At 41.1% G+C, this 24,396-nt stretch overlaps 1 protein-coding gene across 1 annotated transcript in view; it reads right to left on the bottom strand.

Annotated features, from left to right (window-relative positions):
- Positions 1-307: 307 nt before the first annotated feature.
- Positions 308-24,396, bottom strand: part of kcnb2b (potassium voltage-gated channel subfamily B member 2b) — a 79,375-nt gene continuing 55,286 nt past the window's right edge. Inside the window, exon 3 of the mRNA XM_044177255.1 lies at positions 308-6,150. Coding sequence (XP_044033190.1) covers positions 4,159-6,150 — 1,992 coding nt within the window. The 3' untranslated portion in view covers positions 308-4,158. The remainder of the gene's footprint in view (positions 6,151-24,396) is intronic.

The raw sequence follows: 24,396 nt of genomic DNA on the forward strand, positions 1-24,396 counted from the left end.
AAATGTGGAGATCCATTAATTGCATCTAATGGAATGGAAAGCATTTCCCTTCAGTGATAAATCATTTATCAACCAGTCACGCCAGATTGCTGAGTTGTCTGCACTTCTGGATATGAAAAACAACTTTCCATATCTTCTTGCAGCAAATGCAATATCAGTTTTAATTAGCGCTATGTATTTATATGCCCATATATTTGTATCATGTTATGTAATGATCCTTATTATGCAAAAAATGCATCCACAAAATGCTGATCCTACAAAAAAAAGCTGCTAATTTGTAGAGTGGAGAACACCCGACACACAAACACACGAGTTATATACACATTTATTTGTTATTCTGCATATGCTAATAGACATAATGGGGAACAATGCTCTACAGAAATGTTGACATACATGTGCCATAACAAAGTGTTCTGTGGTCACATAATTGTTCGGACTACTACATGCATTCAAAGATGTTGCTTTGTACAGAAACAGTCTGTAGCTCAGAAGGTGTCTAACAATAATGTTCTCCAAAGCTGAACAGAAAAACAAGTCAAAAACAAAAAATGTAAGAGGCAGAATACACAGAAAAATAAGAAGAAACAATGCTTTATGCATTTTAGGGAGGAAGGTTTGGTAAGCACACACAAGTGACATTGACAATACCCATTCTCTCAGAGAAAATAAAGACACAACCTTTCCACTCTGTACAGTATCACAGATGATAATGCCATTGTGAGACAGTAAGACAGAGCACAGTCCATTTGCTGTCAGCTCACAGAATTAATTTCAGTATCCACACAAACATCATTCCAAGGGAATATAGCCGCTCAATCCAGATCCCTTGTTTCTCTACCCCCTACCTGTCAAAATGAAGGATTACTTGAGGCTAACACGAGACATGGTTACTACAAACAAGGGAGGAAGGAAAACGATAAATTGAACGTACAGGTACAGAAAAAAAGAGCTTTAACAAGAAGGCTATCATCTAACCTTCCATTATGAAGAAAAAAAGACAAATGAAAACCCCAAACAACAACAACAACCACCACTGACCCCGCATTTTACTTTGGAGGATACCAAAGAATCTGTCTGTGTTTCCAATGAGGGATCAATAATTTCACATGAAAGATAATTCCATGAGCTCTCACATGAATCTCTGATTACTGAGTTAAATTATGTTGGTCTGGGCATACAGTATGTACACAGACAAAAGGAAATATGGACCACAACTGATCACTGATGTGATGTTACCATGTGGGAGGACTCCATTTCACCTCTCCTCTTAACGCTCATAGCCTTCCCTTATCCTAGCCTTCCTTTTATCCACTGATCGCTGTCCCTGAAGGCATGCCATGGGGCTAGAGCCTCTGAAGCTGTAGGGATTGGAGCACTCAATGGTGTCAGCATGGGAAATAATCAGATGCATCAGTTCAGTGACTGTAGGGATCTCTTCCTGCCTCTCTGTGGTCAGCTAGACACATAACTCCCCTTCTGTCTATTTCTCAGCTCTCAAACTCTCTTGGTCAAACTTCCGTCCTTTTGTTTGTGCTCCTTCCTGCCTCACCGAAGACTGATGGGGGTGAACACTGAATGTGGTACACAGATTACCCAGGAGGAGGGTGAAATATTGCCACTCCTTACTCCAGGAGCCAAGACATCAATGTGGATTTGACAACATCACCTTTCAAAAAGTACAGAAGTAACTAGTTGACATTAGCCATTAAAGAAAAAACAGAGAATCTATCCAATCGGAACATCAGAGAGTTATAGAAAACCTGAGAACTTAATAACATTACTTGTATCTATTACATAAAGACCTGATTTCTCCTATAAAATTAGAATTTTCTGTACAGTGCTATATGAACAAAGCAAAATGACTTGCTACCTTCTCATAAACAGCAGTGTTATGAAAAGGCACGCATCATTTCAACCACCATATGGCAGGAAATTGTGGTCGTGCTCCATTTTGGTTTAGAAAAAATAGAATCATTCTCAACGTTAATTCACAAAAAACATAAAATCCTCTGTGTGTGGCCATTGAAATGAGATTATCTTAATATCTTCCAAAGACATTTGTTAGATTTTTATGTAAATCTAACAGCAATATAAAAGGCCAAAAGTGGTCAATTTGGATCCCTATTCCCACAGGTAATCAAATTTGAGGTCCATTAATATCTGGCATCAAGGTGCTTGACAGCATATGCCAGCGATATAATATGAAAAAGTAAAAGTCAAATTCTCATTTGCATTGTTTGTGAGATTTTGGTAGTTGTAATACTGTTTTGCCTCATATTAAAGATATAACATTTGAAAAATACAAGTAATTTCTGCCTGTACATTTACAAATCCCATAGACAGAAAATAAAGTGCCACAATTCTTGGCCTGCATAGATTGCAGTATGCGGTATTGCACATTCCACACCTCTCTGTGAGAACAAAAAGACATGATAATAATAAGAAAAAGAAAGAAAACAATAAAACAAACAACAAAGAATTCACCCACATAGTTCCTGTCAGTATCATTCTGGTTTGTGTGGCTTTCACAAACACACTACTAGTATACTTAGCCAAGTGTCATGCTGAAACAATAAATAAATATTCCAGCAATAAAATTGGAATCAAAGGCAACATACAACAGATATTTTCAGTCAGTGTAAAACAAAAGCAAGAAAGAAGACGAGAAAATAAACTCCTTTGGGTTTAAGTTTGACTGAAAATAGTTTTGTTCACAATAAAACACAATAAATTACAGTCCAAGACACTACAGATATACAAAAAAGATGCCTTAAACTCAGCAGGATCGGATAAACTTGCAGTAGTATGGAACAAATGTCAACAATGACATCAGGGCGCTGAGGATAGGACAATGAACACAATGCAGGTAAACAAACCATAAGGAAAACAAAAATAAACCCATAACTACTGTCATAATACATGTTATTACTGTATATGTTACTATGCAGCTGAGATAGATGAAAGCTTGTCAGTGTGCTTGATTTGGTCCATTGATATCACAAGGAATATTGTCATTTCTTTATGGTAGTCTATCTCTTTTCAATTGCCAAAATAGATAATTATAGTGTAAAGCATATATGTGTATTAATGACCAGATCTACTGTGCTGAATGAATAAATAGTCTTAACTCTGTTTTATGGAATCTCAATCAATCTAGACCTACTTTTCATATTTTTTTCTTAAAACTACTTTTAGATGTATATATCTGAAGTCGGAGGATAAATAAGATTTATTTTTGTGATTCGGATGGAATCAAAAGGCTGAACAAGGAATAAAACATCTTAAACCTTGTCCTAACTTCTGAAACCACATGATAAATATTTTCAATAGCGGTAGTATCTGATAGTTCTTGTCCTTACATACATATTTGGCAACTACAGGTGTATTTAGAAGAATCAAGGTGATTTTGTCTTTCTTGCCCACCGTCATTAATTCAAAGATTGTATATCGGATGCTCAACTGAAAGTTCATCAGTCGTTATGAAAACCAAAAACAATAATGTCAACGTTACAGTTTCATACACCATTTTTCACACGAAAAAACATTACAGGGTCGTCATGGGAACACTTTGCATTTCCACAAAAGGTAATGATATGTTTTTTTTATAGGTCGCTACGATGCAACACCCAGTCTGAGGGCTCTCAGTTCACCCGCCACCCCTCGCTTTTCATATTACAAATATTTGTACCTTCAGTGACAGTTTTCCTTTGCTATCCTGTGCATTGTCATTGCCTTAGATGTCCTAGTATTTACAGTGGAGCGCTTTCAGCAAACTAAGCACCGTAAAATATCTGTCTTTTTTAAATTCATGCTTTTAACAGATAAGTTCCTCTGTGCATTTCCTTCTTTTGCTAGAAAAAGGAGACTGTCGTTATGTACATTGGGAGGACCAAAGTGTCTACATAAGTTGATGAATTCCCTCTGTTTCTCAAGAGCCTCCTCTTTGAACCCACTGTTTGTCCCAAAGTCATTCTCAAATCTGCACAAAGCACTGCAGTTTCTTTTTCAGCAATACACAACAACACAAGTAAAAGGGACTTGTCATGCCATGCAAAAATATCTGTCACGACAACTGCACCCTTGTCTTTTTTTCCTGGTCTCCCACGCACCGGGCTGAGGTTGCAGTGTGTCTATTGTCCCTCAGAGCTTCTCTCACAGTCACATGCTGGTTTCACAGGTCGGAGAGAGGCTGCCATCCCCGGGTATCAGGTGGATATCGGATGTAAACATGTGGTTTTCTACTTTGTGTCCACTTTGGTTGCTGTCAGCCTTAACTTCCTCACCTGCCCCAACCACACCTTGGGTGCAATTTTGTGCTGCTGTCTTGGGTGACAAGGGTGCAACTGCAGCACCCGCCACCTCCATCAGATGCTTCTCCTTGTGGTTCTCTGTGGATTGATCTTCATCGCCGGGTGGGGTGTCTACCACCAGCCTCTTAGGGGACAACGGGCAGGTCTCCTCCTCTGTGACTGGGAGCAGCTTCTCTGAACTGGGGATGAGAGGTGACGTCTCTCCCTCCGGGGACTCGTCTTCCAGGATGCTGGAGCTGATGTCTCCAGGAGAGGTAGTGCTGGGTGGTGTTAGCGGGCCTTCAGCAGAGGTTTTGGTGAAGTTGACCTTTAACCCCTTTATTTTAAGAGGGTTATTCCCTCTTGGAGAGCTCTGGATATTCTCCACAGCACTGTTAAAGCTCTCCCCTTCCTTTATGTGGAGCTGTGATCCGTCACCTGGGTTGACGGATTCATAGAGGCCATCTTTGAGTATGACGCCAGGAGAGCTGTGGTCATCACTGGCCCTCAGCTGGCTAAGATCCAGAGGGGGTGGTGCCCTGGGGTGTCTGATTTGACAGGGCTCAGCTTTTTCCCCATCTGAGTCGGAGCCTTGTTTTCTCAAGTCTGCTGAGCAGCTCGCAAAGTTATCTGGCGAGTAGGATTGGACCTCCTTCATCTCTAGCTCTACTTCCTCTTTTAATGTAAATTCCGGGCTGTGAGATTTCTTAGGTGAGACAGGGCCGGTCATAGTTGTGCTCAGAGTGCTCATGGAGCTTGTAGTGTTGAGGTTAGTGAAGGACTGTGACTTGGTCATCTGGTTGTACATCTCCTCCAGTTTCTGCACATTAAGGTGCTGTGGCGTCCTGTTTGTCCGCTGGGGACTTCCAGTGGTGGTGATGGTTATACGATGAGGGGAGCTTTGCAGCAGAGACTCTGGGTTACTTTTATCTGGGGATTTCAGGTTAGTCTCAGAGGTGGCATGTCTGGTTGAGCTGCCCCAGCGGCTAGGTGACAGGTGGTTGTCCAAGGAGGTTTTGTTCTCTCCTTTCTCTACCACTACATCCATCAGTTCCATACTGCGGGCAAAGGCGTCTTTTAGGTTCATTGACACAATGCTGCCATTTCTCTTGGCTCTCTCGAGTGCCTCCCTCCTCTTGATGGCCTTCTCCTGCCTCTTCTGCTCCTTGTAGAACTCAGAGAAGTTGTTGACAATAATGGGGATGGGCAGGGCAATGACCAGCACTCCTGCAATGCAGCAGAGCCCACCCACAATTTTTCCAAGTAAAGTCTGTGGGTAAATGTCCCCATAGCCCACTGTAGTCATCGTAATGGTTGCCCACCAGAATGAGGCAGGGATACTGGTGAATTTGGTGGCATCTTCATCTTTCTCAGCAAAGAAGACCAAGCTGGAAAATATCATGATGCCCATGGCAAGAAATAAAATAAGCAGCCCCAGTTCATTGTAGCTCCTTCTCAAAGTAAACCCTAGAGACTGGAGCCCTGTGGAGTGCCTAGCTAACTTCAGGATCCTCAATATTCTCATGATCCTGAATATCTGCACCACACGGCGCACGTTTTGGAACTGTAGCACGCTCTTGTTGGACTCAGTTAGGAAGATGGTAACATAGTAGGGCAGAATGGCCAGCAAGTCAATTACATTCAGCGGGCCTTTGAAGAACTTCCACTTATTAGGAGAGGAGAGAAAGCGAAGGAGGTACTCCATGGTGAACCAGGCAATACACACGGCCTCCACGTGGGCCAGCTGGGGGTTGTCGTTGGCCTGGCCGAACTCGTCTATGTCCTGGAGCTCCGGTAAGGTGTTGAGAGACAAAGCGATGGTGGAGAGGACGATGAACAGGATTGAGATGATGGCTAGAATCTGAAAAGAGAGCACAGAAAGGAATTAAATATTCCACAGAATTCATCCTTGTTCATGTGTAAAATGACTTTCACTGCCACTGAAAAAGAGGACAAATATACAGAATTTACATAAATACACACTACAAATGCATGAGCCATAAAATACTGACTCAAAATATAGATCTTGTGTTGCTCAGTCAATCTATCACTTTGTCTTTCTCAATCAATGAATTATGGCTCAGTTGTTTGTGGCAGACATGGGATACACTGGGAATAATCATAGGTGTGGGGACAGAAAAAGATGCATAAATAAAGGCTGAAAGGTGTTTAATGATATGAATCTAATGGAGTGTCTGTCTTTGCTTAATAGGCACTATGGGTGTGTTCTTGAAAATGAGCTGTCCTTATGTATATTAGGAATATAAAGCATGTCACAGTATTGTTTATAAGGACAAAGGAAGGTAGCATGGTAATGTAAAACGACAAAAGAAGGTACCAAATGAGTTCTTTGAATGAATGCAGCATTGCAGCATAGATTATTACATGAGGAGAAAACTTAAATAATGGAAAATAACTAGGCCAGACATCTATTTTGGAAATAGAGGAGTGTGTTTGTCTGTCTGTGTGTGTGTGTGTGTGAGATCCCAGCTACAATAGATGAAAGGAATTTAGCTCCACCTGTTGGCAACAGTCTAAAACTCCCTCTATCTGTCTTAAAATATAATTTATTCCTTTCAGTAATAAAAGAAAAGTAACTGTAAAAAAGTTTTTGAAAACAACTGTTTGTTCTTGTGAAATATACAATGGAAATCTAAAGCTTTGATATCGTTTCCTGTGCCTTCTGCTCAGTAGGGGGATAAGTAAGAACATCCTGCATAATCCTATGAGGTCAGCGCAGCATGAGGCTGCGTTTCAACTGCGGCTCTTTACCTTGACCAGGATTTATTGACCTTGATGGATTAAATCCGGCCTTAGATGTTCTGACTGAGTTTATAAAATGAGAGTGTGTGAGCACTATATGGTGAGTGGAAATTTATGTTTGACTGTGACATCATGTTATATGATGAGTATGTGTGCCTTGTTGGTACAGAGTGAGAAGTATTACATGATTGTCTCATCATTCGTCCCTTTACTCTTCTTCTGTAGTACCTCTCAATATTTTATTAAAGCCTCTGCCTTTCACCAGCACCAGATATAACTCCTTACAATGCTGCTGGGATTAGTTGATGTCCTTTTTCCACAGCTCAGCTCTGCTTAGCCCAGCTTCTCAACCCACACAGGTGAACAGTCTCTGTCCTACACTCTACACTCCTGCAGCATAACATCAACAATCAACTGAAATCCAGTGCATGGAAAAATTTGCATTCTGTTGTGTGAAGTCCTCTATGACCTGAGCATTAAAATCTAATGAACAAAGATTGAAGAGTCTCAGTCAAGATAGGAAAACAAGACACCCTGAATACAAAGCACAAACCGCATTAAGTTGCAGAACACACTGATTATCTTACATAAATTTACACAGTGCAGCCTGGAGACAGTCGCTGCATCTCCCGTGAGACTTCCCTAATTTAGCAAATATCACGTATTAGTGAATATCATGCAGGGATGGAGCTCAAGGGTTTTGCAGAAGTGTTCAGGGGTCAACTATTTCTATGGTCTATCCATTAGCTTCTAGCTATCACTGACACACTGGGAAAAAAAGTGGCAATAGGCTAGTGACACTGCCTGAAACAGACAAATGTGAATGTTTTTAAAGAAAGGAAATTCCTTCTATAAGAAAGAGGAAAAAAAGGATAGAGACAGAAAGCAAAATAGAGACAAGGGGGTGTCATGGCTCAGCAGAAGAAGTGTTACCACTAAATGAATGCTGGTGCTGATTTGGTTAAACCTATTAGCAGCTAAGTGAGGCAACCTGGGCCTGGCCTGGCACCGAGCTGAAAGACTGTGGAGTCACAGTAAGGACACAGATTGCAGATTTCCATACCCCTTAACTTTTTGGCAACCTTATTTGAGACTCACCCCCTGGTGCCAAGCCGCTCGATCAGAGGACCTTTGCTTGTGTTCCTGTTGCAGAACACCTTGGCACCAAGTCAGCTCCAAAGGTAGAAGAGTAGATTAGAGCATTAGATAATGAATTCGCTCAGTTTATAGGCTTACTGACGTTCGCTTACGTAGCTGATTTTTCAGACACAGTACAAAGAATTACTATGATTTCTGAAAATACAGGCAAAAGGTCACTCATTCTTTAGAGGTCCACTATTCTTTATTTAGATTCACATTAACTGCCTCAGAGGAGACAGTTAATCTTCTACTGTTCCACACTTTGGAGCAAATGAGCCCTTTAAAACGGCACTATGAACAGCTGAATGAATGGACTCGTGGGCATGCACACAAACACGCTCACAGACACAGAGAGAAAGTGATTAATGTTTTCACTGACCCTCACCCATGCAATCTCACCTTCCTACACACCTATGCACCCCTTGCTCATGGACACCAGCAAATGGCATTTGAGCGTGAGGATGAGCAATCCTGAGGTGGCTTGCATTAACCTACTGTAACTGAGTGGGAGTAGTTAAGAAGATCAATTACTTGGACTCAGTCTTCTTTGCCCCTGATTTGCATGTGTGGTGGCATTAAGTATAGCATCAAATGCCGCGAGTGGTGGATTAAAAGACGGAAGTGAGCACAGCCAAGCCAGCTGACCTGGCAGTGACCCAGAGTGGAGGAAAGCGAACAGACAGGAAATGAAACAAGATATTTCACTGAACTGGACACTTTCAAATCTCTGGAGCAGTGCTTTGAACACAAGTTCAAATAGGTAAACAGGGATTCAAATGTCACTAGTACCCTGATCATTTTACTAAACTAATCAATGCTACCTGCTGACCAAGCTCCCTGCATGTATCCAGTATTGTCTGATATGATAACTAGAGAGCAACATCTTTTCTATGATTTGACTGGGATATATGAAAAGATTTTTGCTTTTGTCCTTAACAGCTAAAATGTAAAGCAATGTTTAAGAAATATGCCACTTGTGGCTAAAAATTGCTCAATTTGAAGATAAACAGCTCAATTAAATTTCACATTGTTGAATAACAGGAAGCTGTCCAAAGTCAGCCATGATTTGTATTTAAAAATGGCCTCAAGTTGAAGATGGCACAGGTTTTACTTTATGTAATCCCTTTCTCTCACCTTCCTCTGTCTATCTTCATCTTTCCTTCCCACTGTTCCTGTGAATGTTTTGACCTCAGGATACCATAGTCAGGTCATGGTCAGGCCAGTCATGATACCTAATTGGCTTAGACGGGAGGGTAATGTCTTCAGATGATTAGGTGATGAGTGACATGCTTTAGTTGTCTGTGGCTATTCTGGCTCTTTTACTATCCCTCCACCAATTCTACTGCAAAGACTGCTTAGCATGACTGTGCTGGAAAAAAAGTGCTTCACTTTGAGATTGACAATGAGATGAAAGACAGATGGAGAGAGAGAGAGAATTATTGAATGTCACATGACTTTTATTTTTATACAATACTCCGAGGATTTCCCCCGGATACTTTGGTCTTTACTCCTGAGCACATTATAAAACATATCATGAAAAAATAAATCGCTTGATGAATGTCCTCACAAAAACAAAACCCAGCTGGCTCAATTCCTCAAGGGACAGCTTAAAATATATTGCCAGCAACAGCGTAGGCAGCAGTTTAGAAGAATATCTCTTGTGCATCAAGGGAGTGAATGCGCTTTAGCCACCAACACCCACCCTCGCAATTTCAATTCCACAGCTCCTTTAAGGTAGTATTAGATCCTCTGGGAGACCTGAGCAGAAAGTGTGAAGTTGATCCAGAGGAGAGAATACGCAGGAACCACTGAGTTAAGAGCTCTCTTTGCCTCTCTTCTAAGCCTCTGTTGATTTCCATCTTCAGCCACCTGTCATCTCAGCTGCTACTCTTTAAATTGCAAGAATCACCTTTCCCCATCCACTTTTAGTTCCCACAGGAAGCAGTCAATAGGCTCACTAACTCCTCTTTAAATGTCTTGTCATCAGTGACAGCCCTGTGGTCGCACAGTTACACCCTACTTCACCTCCTCTGCCTGCATCCCCATCATTCCTTAGTTTGAGGGAGGAAGGATGCTGTGGGGAAGAAAAATAACCCGCGCCACACCAGTGGCCCAACTGCCAGCTTGGGGGAGGCTATCGATTGTGTACACATCACATTATGGACACTGAGCCAGGTCCAGCAAGCCCCTATTGATCGCCTTGCTCAGAGCTCTTATGGACCATGATCCACCACTGAGGTCCCCACTGACCCTCCCTCTTGTGTCATCAATTTGTGCTGGACAAATTGAGCCATTCCTCAGCTATGATCATTTTTTGCTGCGGAATCAATCCACGCGATTATGGCTATGGTAATGTCGATTGATCCCAGGACTTGTGTGCTATTTAATCTTTTGAGACTGTATCTCTTCCAGTGTGATGACCCTTGTGCATGCGCGAGTGTTGGGTGTCACATGGGTACACTGCTTTAAGCATGCATAAAAACAAAGTATAATTTGTTCATTTAATGAATTACCGTACTAAGTTTACACGTACCAGCGGGCAATTTCACTTCATTATTCAGACCAATGGCTCCATATGCTGGAAATAGGTTTAGGAGGACCCAAATAGCAAGGTTTGATTCCTACATGTGCACAAATTCTGTTAGCGAACCATTACCAGCAATTAATGATGCCACTGAGCAAATATAGCATTGTTAAGGAACCTGGCACACATACTTAAAGAGAGATTTATAAGGCATGGATTGTGAGGGTATGACTTGAATTCATGCACCCTTAGAGAGATTCAACATTAATCAACAAAGGAGGAGAGACATCTTCCCTCCCACTCTGTCAAGATTCTGCTGGTTAAGTGCCTTTTCTATGGCTAGTTTCCAAAGACTTCACAGAGAGAGAAAAGCAGAGGGGGAATGTGATATTTGGTGCCGTCCACTGTTTTGTCCCACAGCTCCTTCAAAGTTTGGAGAGGTTTGGAGGAATGCCACAGTCGTTACGATTTGGACAAAACTGATCCAACTGAATTCCTTGAAATTGTGCAATTGAAATATATCCCATCTTTTTTTTTTCTTTTTTTTTTTTTACAACTTTGCAACAAAATCAGATAAGAGAAACCACTCCAGTGTCCATCTGGCTAACTATTTTTGGCAGCTCCAGTGGGAGTTTAGTGCATGATAATGAAGGCTTATTATTTCAAGAAAAACTATCGAGCTGTTCATATATCTTTGACAGCTCTCAGAGCAGTCAATAATTGCAGTGGATATAACCCATTTGTCTTGGCATACCACAGCATCACCACACTGTGTCACTTACAATTTAATTTATCATCAGGCAGCTAGACTATATTATGTGTCCCTCTGTGTTTGGCAACCGTCAGGAGTATTGGCATGGTGTGATTAAAGTCACAATTTCAGGGTCAATCTCAGTGAGGTGCCTTACAATCAGTATGAGAGACAAACTTTGCATGTCAATTATATTTCCTGTTGATTTTTTTGTGGTAAAAAAATCCATAAGAGATACAGAACTCTCTCTCACTTTCATATTATCCTTGCTGGAGGCATGCAACGGCAGGGGTTCTGAGGGTTTCAGCCAACATTATATGCTGAGGCTGTGAGGTTCTCTCAGCAGCACAAAAAATGGTTGAGCGGGCTGACAGCATTGGGAACCTTAATCAATAGCCAATTCTCATCAGCTTGCAGGCCACCCGCACCCTTTGCTTCCAGAGAGAATAGTTAATATTTAGCCACAACATTAAAAGAGGAGAAAAACGAGGAAGAACCAAAAAATAAATACTAAAATGAAATTTTAAAAGACCCTTCTACATTTTTGAGGAATGTCCCTCCACCAACCACACTTTATTCCACTGTTTCTACTGGTGGAGTGTATTTCCTTCATGGTTAGTGTACTATGTTTCCTTTGATCTCGTCACCAAACTTTGTCCCCTTTTCTTCCCATTCTTGTAAACACATTGTTTGTATGCTTTTCACTCTCCCCCTCAAAGCCCTTTCGCTCATTTCCAGGCTTTATTTATACTGGAGTGATATTTGTTTGTGTGTGACTTTCTTTTTTTTGTAGAAAAGGGGAGGAAAGTGGGCTAGTATAAAATATTTATAAAGTGCGTTCGTCAGAACAGGGAACACAGCATGTGGCGCTCCATTACAGCTCAGATGAGTTTAGGTTGAGTGATGTCACCTTGATTAGCATATTGAAATATCATAGATTTAAAATGACCTATTAGTGAACACATTGTACTGACAATTCCCCCTTTGGTGTTTGTTCAAATAACACATTACAGGAGTCCCATTAAGACTGTTGCTAAATCATTGTCCTGAGGGATGGCAAACAGTATAGAGAAGAATCAGACTTATTATGTAATGCTCACATCTTGGTGGTATGGAGGAGACAGCAAACCAGACGTTTATTGTTTTCAGGAGAAGAATACTTGTAGAAAATGCAGACTACCTGCAACGTTGAGACAAAAGATTAATTTTCCAAACTTTTGCCTAACACTACAGTCAAATGGGACTAAACTAAATACAAATGGAAAGCTGAAAAGTTCAGCAAAATCAATGCAGTGCACAGTTTGTCCACCTTTACTTTCTACCCTGTCAAATAAACACAAACTGAATGCTGACAAGTCCAGAAGAAGCGACCTCTTCCAGTGATGATTGATTATAAAACAATGGGTCTTTGAATGCACACAGAAGCTAAAAGAGGCTAAAGCTACATGTCCCAGACAAAAAGTCAGCATCTTCTCCACTTGATGATCCATGTAGAATTGTCAGGAGCATCATTGTTCTTAGAGCTAGTTAGCCCTATAGTACAGTATTACAAATAGAAAACGCGGTAATAAAATGTTATTTGCTTTTTGCTTTATTATGATTTAATGATTTTTTTTTCATCTAAGTTCATAAAGTTAATAAACTTTGTATTCATCTATATTAATGAGTAAACTGGAAGGCCAATTACAGGTGAGTGACATCCAGCAATGCTGACCAGTGCAGCTTTTTTTTAGGCCACAATGCAGCACAGCACAACAGCACTCAGGTAAACTTAACATTTATGAGCAAGCTGCCACACAATGAATTCACAGTCACACTCGCAATAGCAATGCTTCCATTGCTAAGCTTGACATCACAAGCTAGCAAGGCCATTTGTGGACTCAACCTTGGGAGAAATCCCTCAGCTCTCCTTCTCAATCAAGTCTATTAATGAATTTATTTAAAGCTCCGATAGGATCCTTGAGTCATCTGCTGACTGAAATAGATACCTAATGCTTGGTCCATCCTGCTGTATATCCTGTAAGATAGCCCTCTCCCTCTGATATCAGATTTCTACACCCAGTATAGTCTTCAGGAAAGATATGATTGCTGTTCAACAATACTTCATCAGTGTATTAAAAAAAGATTTCCCAGTGTGCTGATGCTATTTCTGTGGAACTCAGCAGTTTTGTGAATTAAATGTTGGATGTAAAAGTGTTTCCTGCTGAGACCAAGCCTCCCAGGAAGGGCAGTGAGGAAAGTCACGCACACTGCCCACAAAGCATTTAATGCAAAGAACAAACTGAGATTTAGGACAATGTCTTGATTAATCATAGTGAGATCAACACTTTTAGCTCTTTTCACTTCTGGCAAACTTCTATACGTGCCAGTCAGTGTTCTCTTTATCTGGCTCTCTCTGTCCGTCCTCTGTAATCTGTCCATCACTATTGCCCTCTTAGCCACCTTGCAGCCAATCATTGTCCGTGTCTTTCACAACACAAATGTCAGGCAAAAACACAGAGAGAGAGAATAGGCAGTTGCAGGCAGACCTGGCGTTGCAGGGGAGAACAGCCTGTACTAACTGTGAGGCAGACGCAAAGCTCTGTTTCCTATTACACCTTCAAAATTACAAAGATATGGGAGCAAAATTCATTTATGAAATAAAACCAATTTATAAGTCTAAAACTTGCAGTAATAAACAAAAGATACTACTCCTAGTGGGAGAAAATCCAATAAAACAAATTCTTCTGGCAGTAAAATGTGTAAGAACATGCCTGAGCTATGAGACAGCCAGAGCAGAAGGTTTGCTTATTTCTATGCCTTTGTCTTCTGTTAACATTACTTTGTTGCTGTGTAATTGCTTTGGCAATGTCTTACCATGACAATGAACCTTTCTGATGATGATCTAGATGTATATATTTACATTAGAAACCAATTCAAACAATGTCCTTCTTCCACGTCCTGTCCCCACCAGGAGAGATGGTGGTGGAAAAGTATGTGTGCAGGTTTCTGTGTGTGCACTGCATCGTGTGTGTGTGCATGTGTTTCTGTATGCGTGTGTTTCTGGGGGAGGACAAACCTTCGGCCCTTATGGCGTGACAACATTATTAACCTATATAACTCTGACACCCTCCCCCCCTGAGAGGAAGAGAACAGCAGGCTTCCCATTAATACAGCCAGTACCCTCCGCAGCACTCACACACACTAATGCACATAAACATGCACATGAGGGCTTTCCCAGTATGCATATTTGTATAGAGTATATTTGTGCAAATTATACATCTAAACACATGCTCATTACTATATCTGCATGTGAAAAGATTCCTTTTTAAAAAGGAACAAAAGCCATAATACCAAAGTACAACAATGTAATTACAATAGATACATTTATTATGTTTTGAGTCATTTTCAGCTGAGCAGCTCTGTGTTCCTGCAGGGGTGTGTGCTTTCATGTGTGACAGAGAGAGAGCGCCAGAGAGAGCAGTCAACAGGGCTAAGTGTAATTACCGATAAGTGTGCTAGCCCCTGCGCCTGAGTAGCGATCACTGTGTTAATCACCCGGCCAAGGCCCTATAATCAACACTTCCTCGACCCACAGGCCAGAGGAAGGAAGGAGAAGCAAACACGCAGCGTGGACCCTGTAACAGTTAATATTCATGATGCGCTGAGTGCTGCAAATAACTCGCCAGGCGCTTGGCTGCTCCAGCGCTTGCCTGTACATATGCAGATAACAACACAGGGGAAAGGATCTCTTACAAGCTCCCTGCTTCCCTCTACCCCTGAGTCTCTTGATAACATCATCCATCTGAGCTTGGAGGCTGAGGGAGGATGGGAAAGTGGGGTAGTAGTGGTAAAGAGGCATATGTGTGTGTGTGTGTTCAGAAATTTACTCAGAATAAGAATTACTCTCCTGTCACCTCTCCTGTGCCTGTGTGTCCTTTCCTTCACACATAAAACCAGGAAAACCTCACAGGAAAAACTCTTCTCTCCACCTCCCACACACATACAAACACACCAATACATACAGTACAAATGCTTGCTCACAATCCTTTTTCTCTGTTTCCAAAACACACACTGTCACATTCAGCTGCACTCAGCAGGCTCCTATAGCTCTCAGCACAACAACCTCACATGAAAAAGAGAATCCCCCCCTCTCCTCCTATCCCCTCTCATCTGTTATCCTCAATGACTACGCGTCACCTTGCTGTCTGAGTCAAACTCTGTAACCATGGAGATGTCTCGCAGCACTACTAGCGCAAGTCGAGCAGAAAGCGGCTTTGTGACTTAAACATTGTTTTTTTTCTGGGATGCAGATCCTTTACCATTCAGCTGAGTGATCCGCAGAAGCCCTTTGAGCAGCGGTATGACGGAGACAGATTCAGGGTAAAGAGAGGTTACTTGGTGCATTGGAATTCAAAAAAAACTGTCAGCCTCAATGAGTGTTATCATGAATTCCAACAACATGGGATAACATTTGCAGTTTCGGGGAAACTTTTGTTTAAAGTGGCTTACAGTGCTACAAGTAGGAACATTTTAGGACGTCGCAGAGTGAAGAGAATCTTAACAGTTGGCTGTTTTACTCCACTGGTCACCCACTGAGCTGTAAATGACCTCAGATACATTGAAAGAGGTTACTGTGGGGCTGTTGTTTAGTGAAGAGATGGACAAAGAGTGCCTGAAACCACAAGAGGGAGCTCCTTCTCCCTCTGGAGCTGAATTCAACTAGTGAAAATGTCTTTTTGTGACTTTGTGATTAGATTTTTTTCCCCTTTTTTTGCAAGGAGGTCATTTGGAGGTGGACTGAAAACTCCAGTTTCAAGCTGCTGAGTTTTGATGCACAAAGGATGAGTTTAGATAATCCCTTGGCTATTCCCTCTAGCCTTCACACAGAGAATGAAAAGCACACCCTTTCTTTCTCTCTCTGTCTCTCATTTGGGACTGAAAGAAGACTAGTGGTCACCGAGGAGTCAGCTAATCCTAATCAAGTATAAAGAATAAATAATAAAGCACAACCTGGATGGCACTCCCCTTCATTTATATTCCCCACGACATCAGCATCCAGCATCTACCCCAACATCATCACTCCAAAATGTGGACTGTTTGACTATTGGCTTCAGATGTGCACATTGTGTCAATCTCAATTGTACCTGTCACAAAGTCTCTTTCAAGTTATGTGCTGGCGGTGCAAAACTCTCCATCTGGCTTGGCTGATTTATTGTTATTCAGCTTCACTTCCAAGGACAGACCTGTGCCTCCATCACTGTCTGTCTTTAACACTTGACTCACACAATAGAAACACAAAACAAATGCCCCCACACTCGTGCTTTCCCTGATTATTGTGGAATATCTTTGTCTGCCTTTCCTCTGGGAAACCAGGGTGAATATGAACCAAACTCTGTTTACCACGAGAAACACACCAAACTGACAACATGGCTTCCTTTCTACTGAGATTCACCCTGATGATGTTCGTATGAATATATTCATGAGTGACACAGGAGGAGAAACAAGACAGGCACAAGAGCAGCCAAGTAAGTGAATAAGTAAATGAAGAGTCAAAACAACAGAAAGCAAGACCAACAAACAAATAGCAAACCAAAGAGAAAAACAAATTAAGAAGTATAAAAAGACATAAAAAACCCTCTTTTCATGAAACTGTCGTCTATACATGACTGCAGATGCTCCCAAGCCTGCACCAACTTGGTATTTCTCAGTCATATTTTATACCAATTTTAGTTTGGTCCTCTTAATCCCAATTACCAAACAACACCTTGACATTGCCGTCTGCTCCAAGGAAAAAGAGAGAAGCTAAGTGACCATGGTGTCAACAACATATTGTCGCTTTACTCTGTAACCATAGAAACTTGTGAATGGAATCCCTGGTTCTCGTGTGAAAGGCAGCCGTCATCACAGGAAAAACTGTAACATTAGAAGAGATTTTGTGCCCATCGATAGATATCATTTAGATATCATATTTTGCTACTCACTTGCATGCTCTCAAACACAAACTACAGTTTTAATAAAGCCAATAGCCAATAAAGCTGAGTGATTTCAGCAATTATCTTGGCTGGGGCAACCCCTTACACAGAACAACACATGCTGCTCTCTCTCGCAATGTGCCATGATGTTTACTTCAGTAATGACTCATGCTGGATCATACTCTGTGGTTGTCAGCAACAAAAGAACAGCCAACAGACCACAATAGAAATGTGACTTTGAAAAAAAAAAGTGGTATGAATGACTGAGCAATTGAGCTGAGTGCTGCTTCATGGCAGAGGCAAGCAGGGAGCGCTGATAAGGGAGCGGTAATAACGGGCAGAATTTCACAGCCTTTGTTCCACGGCAAATGAGAGTGATGATCACCAGGCTTGGGAGCGGCACTGGGTGACTGTTTCCATGGCGTTAGAATGAGGTATGCCTGTGTGTGTGTGTGTGTGTGTGTGTGTACATCTGAGTGGGTGGTAGTATTGTGTGTTGGGAGGCTGGGATATTATTGATAGGTTGCCTGTCCTTGAGAAGGCCAGATTGGGACGCCCCCATTCTTCACGGGAGATTTCCTTTAATTAATCCAAATGAGGACACACTTGCAATTTACGCAGGCAAACACACACACACACACACACACACACAGTGTCAACACATCAACACAGTAGTGAGGGAGAGGATGAAAGTGTAGGACTCAGTGTACAAATTTTACAGATGTTATTCTAAAAGTTGCATGATAAAATTAATAAAGATGTTATTTCAAGATTAAGAGTCTACAGCCACGTTTGCGGCTCTATGAGGCTGTACTTCGGCACAGTGGTGCTTTGAGCTAAATGCTAACTTAAGCATACTAAAATGCTCACACTGACAATGCTAACATGTTCAGCAGGTAATATTTACCAGGTTCACCCTCTTAGTTAAGGGTTTTAGCATGCTAACATTGCCTAATTAGCACTAAAAAATAAAGTACAACTGAGGCTGATGAGAATGGCACCAGAAAAGCTAAAGGATTACTAAAGCTTTGACAATTCATCCTGAGGGGAACATAAATGTCGGAATCAAATTTCATGGCAATCCATCCAAGTTCAATCAAAAACACACGTCAACCTCATGGTGGCGCTAGAGAGAAAAGTCAGGGCCTCACCAAAGTCAGTAGTCCGCATCCTCCGGGAATCATGATTGTTGATACCAAATTTAATGGAAATGTTGAGATATTACAGTTTGGACCAAAGTGGTGGACCAACCGGCATTGCCATCCCTGGAGCCATACCACTAGCATGGCTAAAAACAAAATATTCTAAAAAACAAGTTCAAAATAAACATATTGTAGGCAGCTGTCTTAGTGTAAGCAGAATGATTTCTTTCACATAACATGCTTGACTTTGATAAAGTAATTTTCAATTTCCTATTTTTTGTTTGTGTGTCTGTGTCCATGGCTCCAATTGGTAAAAATCTGAGTGTAATGTGAGTCAGTGTGGCGGCTTATGGCTCAGTCAAATCAGGTAATCAGCCCAGCTGCATCGGAGCAGGTATAGGATTAACAAATCTGTGTGTATAAGACGATAAGTCCCTGCAACATTTCCGCAAACACCAAGAGTGTTTCCATGCAGGTGAGGGGAAGCAGCTGAAAATGAAAAGCTAGGTGTGCAATCAGATTATTCGGTTATTACCTCTCATGTGAGGGAAGGAGTGAGTAACTGCTTACAACCATCTTTATATCCTTACTAAAGATAGACTTCAAGTCCTATTACAATTATCCTGAATCATTCATAGATTGAATGGTATGAATGCCCTTGCAGATTCAACACCCAAAACCGCAGGTCCCCGCAGGAGGCAGAGGAGGAGTGAAAGGAGAGCCTCTGGTGTTGCACCAACACATGGATGGTGAATTCTCAACACTCCAAGATGTTTTCTTTGTACAACATGGGTTAAGTAAGCTGCTGCGCAGTTATTACAGCCCAGTGTGGGGGCTGACTGTGGGAGATGAGAGAATTGAAGGGTTGAACATACATGAGCAGACACAGCAAGAGACAAAAATTAGAGTCGAGCATTTGCTGATAATAATATAGTCGTCATGCCCCGGGGCTGATTCGGTCAGAGATGCATGACTCGTGAAAAATTCACATGACGTATTTTAGTGAGAAGAGATCCTACCCTTCGTGTAGAAGACCCGTTTTAAGCCCACATATTGGCATCTGTGCTGCTGAATGTGCAAGACACCAAATCCCACCTGCTCTGTGGCTGACCGCGACCCTTGGGCTCCCAGTGGAGGGAAGTACAGCCAGTATTAGTATCTCTTGTGTCTCTCACAGGCTGTGTAGTATACAATAATAAAGTAAGATGAAATCCCATAAGAGTCTACAAACCGAGTCTAAGTTGAGCAGATGAGAGTACATGCATACTAACATTCTGAAAGCCAATTAATCAATTCGTCGTCTGACAGAAAATCAACAACAATGTAGATAATCGATTAATCATCATTTTTCAAGCAAAAATGCCAAAGGTTCTATAGTTCAGCTTCTCAAATGCGAGGATTAGCTACTTTTCTCAGTTTTAATATCATAATAAATTGTATATCTTTGGATTTTCTAATTACTATTTTCTGACATTTTGTGGACTAAACAATTAATCACAAATAAAATAAACAATTGTTAGTTGCAGCCCTACTACATGCATTTCTTTGTCATTGCAACACCTCATGTAATACAAATGAGATAGAAATGTGTGTAAGTAACACAAAATAATATATATATAATATATAATCAGTGCTCATGCTGCTGGGATGACACAGTAGGAGGATGGGTGGCATATTGTGCTCATAACTAAATCCAATGAAGAGTGAACAAATAATTAAACCTTTACTCACTGACATTCTTGGATGTGTAATCCTATTACTGAAAGAACGCCTGCGCTACATTAGTGGACTGTTAAGTGGATCAGCAGCTTTGACAAAGATGATATTAACTTAGGAAATCACCTTTGTTGCACAGTTCTGTCAGTGAGTGAGGGGTACATTTAATAGAAAGGATTGAGATAGACACAAAAGAGACAATGCTGCTGGTGGCTGATGGTGAGAAAATGAGAAGAACATGAGCTCTACTCCTAATGCTGCCAGCTAGCTCCTGAGAACCTAATGCAATCAGGAATCAGTATGACTCTGGTACTGATCCAAAATGGCTTTGAAGTATGTCAGGCCAGGGTGTTTGCTAATTTTAGATCATCAGGGTCACAGAGGACATCTTCTTTGTTGCTGTAAAAACTCTTGAAATCCTCTCTACATTCTGTGAATCAGCAGTTCTTTCAAGTCTATATCATTACTTTTAGTTAAGAAGTTTTGTTGATTAAAAGTTGTCACCAAATAGTCCTGAATGAAGAGATCTGCTAACATGCATTTTCATATTTTAAAGGCCTCATGTTAAGCAAGCACAAATCTGTTATCATTGTCAGATGATAATATATTTTGTTGATGTAACAATGCACTGCCAGGGTTTAAGTGTCTATTAATCATTCTTATTACATAGACTAATAAAAAGCTAACACTGCTACCTTGTAGGGAACTATCAAATTTTTAAAAGCCTAATAATTCCAATGTACCACGGAGAGAAAACACTATAAAACAGGCTAATGTGGTATCTGAGGTAAATTATATGTTGATTAAGAAGGAGCCAGAAGCATTTCTTCTTTGGCTTGCTTACAGGTTGTAAAAGAGAGACCTTCACCTGTGACCTTATCTTCCCTTTTAAATCTGCAAGCATCTTTGAAAACTGTCCATCTCAAACAGCCATATAAGTTATTCCCAATGGTAAGAAGTCCAGTAAAAATGAGGTTGCTATATATAGCAGGTGAATGTCTGCGCTAAGCATTTGACGGTGTTGTTTCTAATACACATCAAAAACCAGTGACGTCTTTGTACAGTTTGTTTGTTTCTGATGTAACAGCTACTACACATATTTAAGAAACAAAATATATTTGCCATATTATGTTGAAATGATAGAGGCGAGAGTGCTGTGAGTCATTCTTTTAAAAGGCAGAAATCTGTGTGCTCTCATGAAAAGTTGAATGGTTAAGTTTAGTGAACTCTGGTATGTATAATTTATAACTGTGGTCTTAGTTCTTACTGAGCATGTGAAAAATGTGAGAATTGTTAGTAAGATTTTTCAAACTTTCAGGCTTGCAGTAATTGGCCTGCTTTTTGAACTTTTATTTTTCACTTATTTGCCCCAGCTCTGCAAATCTGAGTGAGAAAACAGTTGAACAACACTTCACACGGTGATTCTGCTTTAGCTGCCATAGCCGGAGAAACTCAAGGTCAAAATAATTGGCCTTGTCTCTTCTGGTGTCACTGATTCCCATTCTTTTTTTCTGCTATGTTGCCCCTAACAGCAGGGGAGCTCTTGCTCTTCATAATTTAAGCCAGGATACAAGAAAATAAGTCCACTCTCTCTCACTCTGCTAGTGATGCACATCGAGCTAACACCTCACAAAGTGATTCTTCGCTGAGCAAAACAAACATAACCACTCTACACAACACTTTTACGCGATTGATACGCTTGGGGCAAGTCTTAGGAAACAGCAGGCTCTCTCCTGCAGAAACACACACACACACACACACACACACAAACTGAATAATGTACAATATAATGAGTGTAAACCTCTACCCCTGGCTTACAAGGTTGAATACATTCACATTTTATTATGAGAAATAGCATAGCAAAAGAACTCCCAAATTACTGAAGTCATTATACTATGACAAATATTGTTAAAGGACATTTGCTATAGGATCTGATATTAAATCTGACTTTATTGCACAATATTTAAAGTATGAGCTGAATACAACAGGATCATCATTGTCCATGTGAGAATACATGTGTCTGTGCTATTGTGTTAGGGTATGCGTGTGAATGACAGTGAGAAACCAGCAGCAAATCATGCAGCTCTTAACGACTGGCCTATTAGCAACCAGTACTAATGAGCAGCATTAGAAGCCTCTTACTTCCTGTGTTGACCTCCCTTCATTGTTCAGCTTCATGCTCCAAATACAAAATTTATGCTACTAGAATGGCCCACTGAGGCACACCATACTCTCAGAAAATCCCACAATCAATGTCAAATATTGATTCTTTTTCATTAAGTCCAGTCATAAGCCCTCCCAGCGTGCGGTTTTTACTCTAAAAAGCCCATCTGAAAATTTCATCAGAATTAATGGGGATTGGTTGGTTGGGAAATATGGCTTGCATAAATTGGGAGGTGTTTGTTCATAATAATGGATTTAGGACAGCGGTATGAAAGCTCAGGTGTACTACAGGGATTACTGGCCCAATGTGTCAGATTTCTTTTGATTTAATCCCTCTTTATGATGACTTTCTTGCAAAGCAAACAGATCATTTCTTTGTTTCTCTCCGTGTGTGTCTGTACCACCTTTTTCACCAGTGAAGAAGAAACACTGACTGGACTGTGTCATGACACCAGTGTAACACAAATAACATCGACTGCACTTGTAGCATGTAAAGATGATATTCCTCTAGGGATCCTGAATGCCTGTGTGCTGGTGTATATGTGTGTGTGCATGTCTTTGGTTTAAAAGCTTTCCTGTGCATCTGAATGATGACGTCATTGCTGGCATCAGTGGTTCCTGCTTGACAAACAGGAACAGTGGATCCCATGGCTGCCAGTGTGTGTGGCTAAATTAGGCTTGGGGACAGCACACCACACTGATGTCACTAGGGGTCTAAGAACAGTTGCCACATGAACAACAGTGGCTTTAACCTTGGCACCCAGATTACATTGCATTCCATCACTGCATTTCCCTCAAACTATCCCCTCGCATTCTCTTTCTCATTAAACCCTCCTGCTACAACCCTTTATGAGAAACCACACTTGCACTCTTCTTCTTCTCCCTGCTTCACCCACCCTATGTTTTTTCTCCACAGCAACACAAAGGATGGCAAGAAGACTGTGGTGTTAGACGACGCTCCGAAATCCTGCATCCATCCATTTCAAATTTATGGTCAAAGTTGCATGGTAAAGGCAAAGTAACGGCATGCCTACACAGGAGGCCTTTCAGCTAAGGTTTTCAGTTGTCTATCTGACGTGAGTCTGACCGAACTGATACGCTTCTATTTTAATCAATACAGCTGTCTACACAGACCAGACGTAAAGGCTTGTGTTCTAGTCACTCTATATGTGTGTAAACGCGATCTGAAGCATATTTTAAAGTCTATTTTCTTCTGTTTTACGCATGTTACTACAGTGATTGTGTGTTGGGAAAAATGCAAAAGTTGGATGAGATGGTGGACAGACCAACTTTGTAGCTGGACAAGACCATCAATAATGGAATATTCTGCAAAATCTTGGATTACGTTCAATATCAATTTTTTCTTTACATCCATGGCCAACGGTTTTAAAATTTCCGCTATCTACAGTATCTGCGCATGGCAACTACGGTATGGTCAAGGTTAGCGAAAGACTGTGGTTATGGTAAATAAGCTATAGTTAGGGTATGGGTAGGGATAGGCAATGTAAACACTTGGTTAAGGCTAGGGAAAGATTGTGATTATGGTTAATGGTGTGGAACATTGATTGCAGGTCTGCGACGGGACGCAAACTCTAGTCTCCTGCATGAAAATCTGACACAGTATATGCCCATCCGCCTCTGCTTCCCCTCCCTTTCTTTTTACTGAGCTACATAAAGGGGACACCACTTGTTACATTGGCATGATTTTACCTCCTGACACCAACACCAACTGGCGCAGACTGGAACAGACTTGATCCAACTTGGTCTGATCAGTCGTAATGCCCAAAGCAGAGCTATAATCCGCTTAATACAGTTATGCTTTGGGTGTCATATAATGACTGTCCCCCTCTTGATACTGAGGGTTGCCTCCTTCCCTTTTGCCTCTCCTCCTACCACCTTTCCTCTCAATTCATCGCAGCAGTGTCTTGCATCCAACTAACACCTCATCGCTTGT

This window comes from Siniperca chuatsi, linkage group LG19 (genome assembly GCF_020085105.1).
Source record: "Siniperca chuatsi isolate FFG_IHB_CAS linkage group LG19, ASM2008510v1, whole genome shotgun sequence".
Lineage (NCBI taxonomy): Eukaryota > Metazoa > Chordata > Actinopteri > Centrarchiformes > Sinipercidae > Siniperca > Siniperca chuatsi.